Source organism: Hypanus sabinus, chromosome 1, assembly GCF_030144855.1.
Source record: "Hypanus sabinus isolate sHypSab1 chromosome 1, sHypSab1.hap1, whole genome shotgun sequence".
In the NCBI taxonomy this organism is placed as follows: Eukaryota; Metazoa; Chordata; class Chondrichthyes; order Myliobatiformes; family Dasyatidae; genus Hypanus; species Hypanus sabinus.
The window spans coordinates 172,566,529-172,575,262 of NC_082706.1; the positions used below are offsets into that span (position 1 = coordinate 172,566,529).

Here is an 8,734-nt window from a genome sequence, read left to right on the forward strand (position 1 = left end):
GGTCAAAAATTTTTACAGGGTCCGAACCTTCCAAATTTTCAGGAATGCCAACCACTCTCAAATTGGATCTCCGCGACCGATTTTCAAGGTCAGCTGGTTTCCCCTTCAAAAATGCGTTTTCCCTCTGCAACTCTGCAGTGGCGGCCTTGGCGCTTGCCAGTCGGTCACTATAATCATTCAGGCCATCTTCAACCTCACGAATGTGTTTGTCATGTGACTCGTAATAAGACGTAATTTGTTCCATGGTAGCATTCATGTGACAAAGCATCTTCAAGTTCTCATTTTTGGGCAGAATGCACCGCTTGCGTCATGTCAGTAAGAAGTACTAAGCGAAGCCTCTCCAAGTCATTGGGTAGCGCTGGTCCAGCAGCTTGCAAAGGCGCCACTACTGTAACATCAGCTTTCTTGGTTGAGGCTTCGCTATCTTTTTCCCCAGTTTTACTTTGAAGGTGCATTTTGTTTGCCATGTCAGTGTCCAGCAACATCCCGGATTGTTCACAATGTTAAATATTCATACGACAAAGATAAACAGGTAGATTTCAAATAAAAATCGGGAGCCACACTTACACGCACCTACTCACTCCGTGCTCAACCGGGAAGTCGCCTTTTTTCTCTCCTAATGAGACTGATATCATTGCAGATATTTTCATGTGATGTCATCCACAACTTACCTATTCTGGCTCAGTGTAATGAATATAGCTCTGAAAAGGTAATGGATGATTTTGTCTAATGACTTGTTCATTTCAAAATGAATTGATTGCTAATACATATTTTGTTTGAGACTTTAAGAGTTAACGAGCAACCTATTACTTCAAGCCAGTCCTTAAGAGTGGAAATAAGGAATATACAATTCCTGGCACATTTCCTCATTTAACTGATGTGTCCCTGAATATCAAGCAGTTAGACCATAAGACATAGGAGCAGAATTAAACTATTCGGCCTACTGAGTCTGCTCCACCATCCCATCATAGTTGGTTTATTATTCCTCTCAGATCAGGGGCCCAAAACTGCTCACAAAATTCCAAGTCTGGTCTGACCAAATGCCTATAAAGCATCAGCATTACATTATTGCTTTTGTATTCTAATCCTCTTGAAATGAATGCTAACATTGCACTTGCCTTCCTTAACACTTACTCAACACTCAAGTTAACCTTTAGGCAATCCTGCATGAGGACTCCCAAGTCCTTTTCAATCTCTAATGTTTGAATTTTCTTTCCATTTAAAAAATAATCTCGCCTTTATTCCTTCTACCAAAGTACATAACTATACACTTCCCTACCTAAAATCCCATCTGGCAGTTCTTTGGACATACTCCCAATCCTGCTTCCTCAACATGACCTGCCCCTCCACCTATCTTTGTATCGCCTTCAAACTTGGCCACAAATCCGTCAATTCCATCATCCAAATCATTGGGATATAGCGTGAAAATAAGCAGTCTGAACATTGACCCCTGTGGAACATCACCAGGCACCCTTTATTCCCACTCCTGCCAGTCACCCTGTATTCTATCTATACTGGTGTCTTTGGATGCCAGTTCTGGTGTAATAGATCTTTGGATTGGATGCATTTATCAATTTTCTTTCAGTAAATGTTGATAGTTTCTGAACTTGTGAATTAATCAGAATATTCTGATTTAATTACAGAATTAGTGATATCCGCCAGTTTATTATTCAACATCATCCTGTCTTTGCTGCTGCCTCCTTTGTACTGATGACCACATTTCCAAATAAACAACTGACAGATGAAGAGCAAACTCTGCAAGAAGCCAATTTGCTAAATGCGGTGATTGTTCAGCGTTTGAAGTAACTTCACTTTAGATTATGTAAGACCATACAGAATTGGACAAAGCTTGCAAATCTTTCAGTGCACTGAAACTGAGCTGAATGGCAAACACTGATAAAATGGCCATTATATTCCTAACCATTTTAGCACATAAATGAAGTCTGCTGTGGTTTGCAGCAAGGGATTATCTTCGTTGCCTGTGGAAAACTAATGGGAACAATGAAGTAAACATGAAATGAACTATTATTATGTGCAAAACTACTAATTCTCAAATGTAAATCCTTGTCTGTATTGCTATCTAGAAATGTTTACCAGTAAGTGAAATGTTCAAGCTATATTAATATTGAATCCTTGTTTAAAACTACTACTGTTTCTGAAAGGTTTACTTAAATTATTTTCCAAAAACAACTTAATCCTGCATCTGGAGATGATGTTTTTCACTTAATTATGCATGTTAAAGGTTGTATACAAGTTTAGAATATCCTGATGTGAGAGCTATAAAATTCAAAAAAAGCATCCTGTTGGCAATGTTATTTATAGAATGAACTGTTCTTCATGTATTTAAAACATATGTCATGATTAATGTTGCTTCTGTTTGTATTCTAGCAGTTTCCATGAAATGAATGTTACCAGCTCTCAAAAATAGTACATGAAAAATGACTGCTGCAACAACTTATGAGACTCTTTTTAAAATTAAAACCTGAATGATGATATTTAGTAATTTCAAAACAAGGCATAATCTTAATTAAACTATTGAATTAATAAAATAATGTTTAGAAGTTCTGGTTCTTAGAGGGACAAGCAAATGGTCTTTTTAAAAAAATGTAGAAAACAAAATCTGAAGTGAACTATGACAGTGAAATTTTAAAAAACAGAAACTGTTGGAATTGCTCAGAAGCCATGATTATGTTCATTAGAAAATCTAATAGAAATACCCATAAGACTGTTTCATGAATAAGTAAGTTGAAAGGTTGAGTTCACTGATAATATGCAAATTCTAGCATAGAGTTTGTGTTTACAAATACAATATATTAACATACAATAACAGACTGTCCTTGACCCTTAAAGCCATGCCCAACATTTGGTGGATAACTCTCTCTCTTTAAAATAAAGTAAATTCTGAGGGATTTCTGTGGTAAGTCAAAAAAGGGGAGTGGTGAATTTATTGCTGATGTAGAGAGCCACAGGAAGTAATAAGTAATCAGAATAGAGGTTTGCAGGGCATACAGCACCAAAGCTCATTATTATTGATCCTGGTCAGATCATTGTTTTCCTGCCTAAACCAAGGAATTGATTTTGGACATCAGGACGGGGAAGTTAGAGGACAATACACCAGTCTTCATTGAGGGGTCAGCTGTGGAAAGGGTAAACAGTTTCAAGTTCCTGAGCTCAACATCTCAGAGGATTTATCCAAGGTCCAACATATTGATACAATCATGAGGAAGTCAACACACACAAAATGCTGGAGGAACCCAGCATCTAGGGAGAGGAAAAAACAGGCGATGTTTTGGGCCAAGACTCTGTAGAAGGCCTGCCAGTGGCTATACTTCATTCGGAGTTTGAGGAGATTTGAAAGCCACCAAAGGCTCATGCAAATTTCTATAGATGTACCATTGACAGCATACTGACTAGTTGCATCACTGCCTGGTATGGAGGCTCCAATGCACAGGATCAGAAGAAGCTGCAGAGGTTGTAGAACTCAGCTAACTCCATCACCAGCTCAATCCTCTCCACCATCAAGAACATTTTCAAAAGGCGGCGCTTCATGAAGGCGGCATCCATCATTAAGGACTCTCACTACTCAGGACATGCCCTGTTTTCATTTCTGGGATCTGAGAGGAAGTACAAGGGCCTGAAAATTCATACTTAACATTTTAGGAACACCTTCCCCTCTACCATCAGTTTCCTGAACAGTCCATGAACACTACCTCGCTCTTCCTATGTTGCAAAATGTATTTATTTTATTGTAATGTTTTTATGTTTTGCACTGTATAGCTATCACAAAACATCAAATTTCATGACATATATCAATAATAATAAATCTGATCCTGAATGGATTATATAACCTGTTGTACTACAATATTTTCACCAGGATTTGAACATTTGGGTGCTTAAAATGTGTATTCTCCTTGGTACAGTTTGGTTTAGTGTTGGGATTTTTTTTGTAATTTTTTTATTGAAGTTCTTCAAATATTTCCATAAGATGTATTTCAAATATTGTACATATATATCATATATATCACAAATCACAAAGTATTTATCTCGGGTATACACTTATAGAAAAGAGTGGAAAGAAAAAGCAAGCAAAAGGAAAGAATTATGTACAAGTAGGGAGTGATCTCTTTTTTTACAACATATTCGTTGATTTGTGAGAATAAAATCAGGCCTATAAGGCATTATGTAGTTAAACCATTTTTCCCAGTATGAATCAAATTGTTCCAGTTTATGGTTAACAGATGCTGTTATCTTCTCCATTTTGTAAACGTCCATTGTAATTTCCATCCATGTATTTAAAGTTGGGCTCTGCTGTAATAATCATTTCCTAGTAAGAGTCTTTTTACCAGCCACCAACAGTATATTCATTAAATATTTATCTCTTTTCAACCATTCTTGAGCTATATATCCAAAATATATGGTCTTACTCTCTAAGGGTATTTCACATTTAAAGATGTCTTGTAGGGTATTGTGTATCCCCCTCCAATCGTTTTTGATAACAGGGCAGTCCCAAAAAATATGATAATAATTTGCATTTTGATTTCCACAATTTCTCCAGCAAACAGGGAGGTTACTATCATAATGGGATTTCTGAGAGGGTGTAATAAAATATCAAGTTTTTCCATCCAAACTCCCTCCATTTCTGTGAACTGGTACACTTCCATTGATATCTCCATATGGTTTTCCATTCTTCCTCAGATATAATTATCCCTCCTTCTCCCATTTTGTTTTAATGTATAAAGTGGAATGTGTTTTAAGATTTGACAACCCCTTATACATGCTTGAAATGATTCTACTACCATTATCTGAATTATATGTTTTTCTAAAGAGCTCTATCAAGCATGTATTTGCCTTGGAGCATCTTATTAACATTTTGTCACATCTGTAAATACCGATAAAAATTCTTGTTTTTCTAATAAGAGTTTCTCTTTAAGCATTTCAAAAACTGAACAGTGTTCCTTCTTTCCTTATGTTGCAAAGAACTTTTTTTCTTTTAGCTATCCAGTTCTTAAATCTAGCATCTAATTTATTTGGTGTAAAATCTGAGTCATATGCACACCATTGAAGAATTTCAATATCTCCCTCTAGATTATATTCTTTTATAGTAGTTTTCCATATTTTAAGAATCAATTTCACCCATGGGTTATCAATAGTATTTGTGTACCTTTGCAGGTTGTTATCAGCCAAAATTGCTTGTATGGGGATGGGAAGTACCCACTCCTCAATGTTTTTCCATTGAACGTCATATGATGGGTTGCACCATCATATCACAGCTCTCAACTGTGCTGCAAAATAATAATCTCTAAGAGAAGGTAGGCCCCATCCCCTCTTTTCCTTTGCTAATTGCAAAGTTTTGAGACTAACTCTAGGCCTTTTACCCTGCCAAATATACCTTGATTACATCTTGTTCCATTCATTGAATTGATTTTGATTAATCTCTATTGGTTGGGTCTGAAAGAGATATAACAGTCTGGGCAGTATATTCATTTTAATAGACTCAATCCTTGAACTGAGACTGAAAAAAGGAATCAGGCTCCATCTTGCCACATCTTCCTTATTTTTTTATATCTAAAGGCTGATAATTACATTCTGATAATTTTGCCAAATCTTTTGGCATAATGATGCCCAAATATTTGAAAGATTCTGTGTGCCATGTCAAGTGGTATTGACTTTCAATTTCTTTTGGTGGGCTATAGTAATATGAAAATAATTGGGTTTTATCTATGTTGATCTTCTATCCTGATAATTGACCATATTGTTCAAAGGATTCCATCAATTTAGGCAAAGAGTATGTTGGTTGCCCTAGATAGATCAAAATGTCATCCATGTAACAAGCCAATTTATGCTCTGTCCCTTTAATAGTAATTCGCCTGATATCTGCATTTTGTCTGATGTATTGAGCTAATGGTTCCAGATATAATGCAAAGAGTAGTGGTGACCATGCACAACACTGTCTCGTGCCCCTTTCTAAGGTAAGACTGTTTGATAAATATCCATTGATTTTAATCCTAGCAGTAGGATTGTCATATAGTGTCTGTAAAGTTTTAATAATTGTGTCTTGGAAACCAAATCTATGTAAAACTCTGTAAAGAAAATTCCAATTAACCGAATCAAATGCTTTTTCAACATCCACGCTTATCACTATTGGTTCGATTTTATTTTTTTTGTATATGATCCATAATGTGAAGTATCCTTGGTATTTTGTCTTGTGTCTGGCATTGCCGTATAAAACCTGTCTGATCGTTATGTATCAGTGTGGGTAGAAAATCCTCTAATCATTTGGCCATGATGGAGGTAAATAACCTATAATCTACATTAAGAACAGATATTGGTCTAAATGACCCGCATTCCATTTTATCCTTGCCTTCTTTCGGTATAGCTGAGATTATCATTTCCTTCCAACTGGGTGGCATTTGTGCCTTTTTTAGAGCCCAGTTCAGAGTGGGGAGTAAAACAGGAATTAACTCATTTTTTAATTCTTTGTACCACTCTGTCGTATACCCATCTGATCTTGGTGACTTGCTTAATTTAAGCCTACTAATTGCAGCTTTTAATTCAACTTCAGTTATGTCAGCAGTCATCATTCTATTTTGTTCTTCGCTTAAAGTGGTTAACTCTAGAGAATTCAAGAAGGTGTCAATTTGGGTTATGCTTCCCCCTGGAACTTTGGAATATAGAGTTTTGTAAAACACTTCAAAAGCTTCTTGAATTTCACTTAGCTTATTTTTTATCATTTTCATTCTTGGGTCCCTAATTCTATGAATTGTATTTTCTGCTATCTTTTTTTTTCAGTTTCCACACCAGTATTTTCATAGATTTCAATCTACTTTCATAATGCCTCTGATCAGAAACATTAAGTTTTTCCTGATTTCTTGTGTAGCCAAATTATTTATTTCATTCCTAATTCTTTGAATTTCCTTAATGTATCCTGTGCCAAATTCAATTTGGTTTTTTTCTCTAGTTCCTTCAGCCTATTTTGTAATTCCTCTAATGTTTTATTCCTTATTTTTTTCTTATATGAAGATATTGCTATAATTTCCCCTCTTCAGACCGCCTTCAGAGTATCCCATAAAATGGGAGGGACCAATTTCTTTTTTAATTTGTTCCTTCAAGTACGGATCATTGAGTAGACTTGAATTTAGTTTCCAAATAGTATTCTTTGGTTGTAGGTCAAAATCAATAGATAAATATATAGATGCATGGTCACTTACATCTATTGTCCCAATTCCACAGGTGTTTATTTTGTGTTTGTCTTTTCCAAATGTTATGAAATAGTCTATTCTTGTGTATATAAAATGGGGAGCAGAATAATGAGTGTAATCCCTTCTGTCAGGGAAAAGGTCCTTCCATATATCAATTAAACCAACATCCTCAAAAAGTGTATTAACTTTCTTATGTAAAGATTTTGTTTCATAGGTTTTTCTATTGGAAGAGTCTACGTTTGGTTGTAATTGTAAATTTAAGTCTCCCCCACATATCAGGAGACCTTTTGTTTCTGTTACCATAATATCAATAATTTTCTGAAAGAAACCAATATCACTTCCCAGGGGTGCATATATATTCAATAGAGTAACTGAATTGCCATCTATATTCCCCCTTACCAGAATATATCTGCCCTCTTTTTTTTCCCATTTTGAATACTTTTTTAAAATTTAGCTTACTTGAGATAAGAATAGCAACTCCTCTCCTATGTCCTGATTTATATGAGAAAAACAGATTAATGAAACCCATTTTCTTTAGTTTTTTATGCTCATTATCACTTAAATGAGTTTCCTGTAAATATACTACATGGGCTTATTCTTTTTTCATTTTGGATAAAATTCTCTTAATTTTGATTGGATTTAATAGCCCATTGACATTAAAAGAAATGAATTTTACCTTGTCCTTAGCCATCTGTACTTATCTGTCAATGTATCATTGGAATTAGAATAAAACTTAATTGATCTACTCCCTGAACAAATAAGAACCAAGAAATGCAAACAACAAAAATGGCAACAAAGGGGTAATTCCAAGGCTGAGGTCTCTAGTAGATGACCCTGCGTTGAGCTAGAGGAAATGTCTAGCTGTGGGAGATAACCCCTCCTACTTGTGAGTTGAGGGACCCCATTGCAGTATTCATAAAAGTCAGTGAACAAATCCATTACACAGAAAAGATTTCCCTGGGCACTATATATATATATATATACACACACACACACACACACACACACACATATATATATATATATATATATATATACACATTTTGGTGGGGGGAAAAGGAGTAAGTGAACGAATAAAGAATAACAATTAAGTAATATAAAATCCACATTATAATAAGTATTTCTTGAGATAGGTATATCACCGTGTACTTTTGCTTCCATTTAGATTCTCAACATTTTTAAAGTTAGCCAAACCTTATGGCTCTTCTGAAGGGGGTGAGGACTGTCTTTGGGAAACTCCTGGGCTCTTCCTGATATATTTCTCACAGCCTCCTCCCGTCTCCTGCCTTCTCGATTCTCGCACTATTTCCCAAGCGGAGGGGGATAATTCCTCAGTCAGCCTTTCCCTCATTTTGGTCATGCTGACAGGCAACCCTCTGGCCTTCATGTCTGTAGTCACCTCTTCCACTGTCTGGGGTACAACCGTGCCCTGTTGTCATAAAACACTTGAAGTTCAGCAGGGTACGGAGTTTGAAATCTAATCTTATTTTGCTTTAGTACTCGCTTTACTTTAGAGTATTCTTTCAAAACTTAGC

The 8,734-nt window shown here is 35.8% G+C and overlaps 1 protein-coding gene across 1 annotated transcript in view; it reads left to right on the forward strand.

Moving 5' to 3' along the window:
* The window catches only part of LOC132400509 (NSFL1 cofactor p47-like), a 74,389-nt gene extending 70,569 nt beyond the window's left edge, over positions 1–3,820 (forward strand). Inside the window, exon 9 of the mRNA XM_059981522.1 lies at positions 1,644–3,820. Coding sequence (XP_059837505.1) covers positions 1,644–1,806 — 163 coding nt within the window. The 3' untranslated portion in view covers positions 1,807–3,820. The remainder of the gene's footprint in view (positions 1–1,643) is intronic.
* The last annotated feature ends 4,914 nt before the right edge of the window (positions 3,821–8,734 follow it).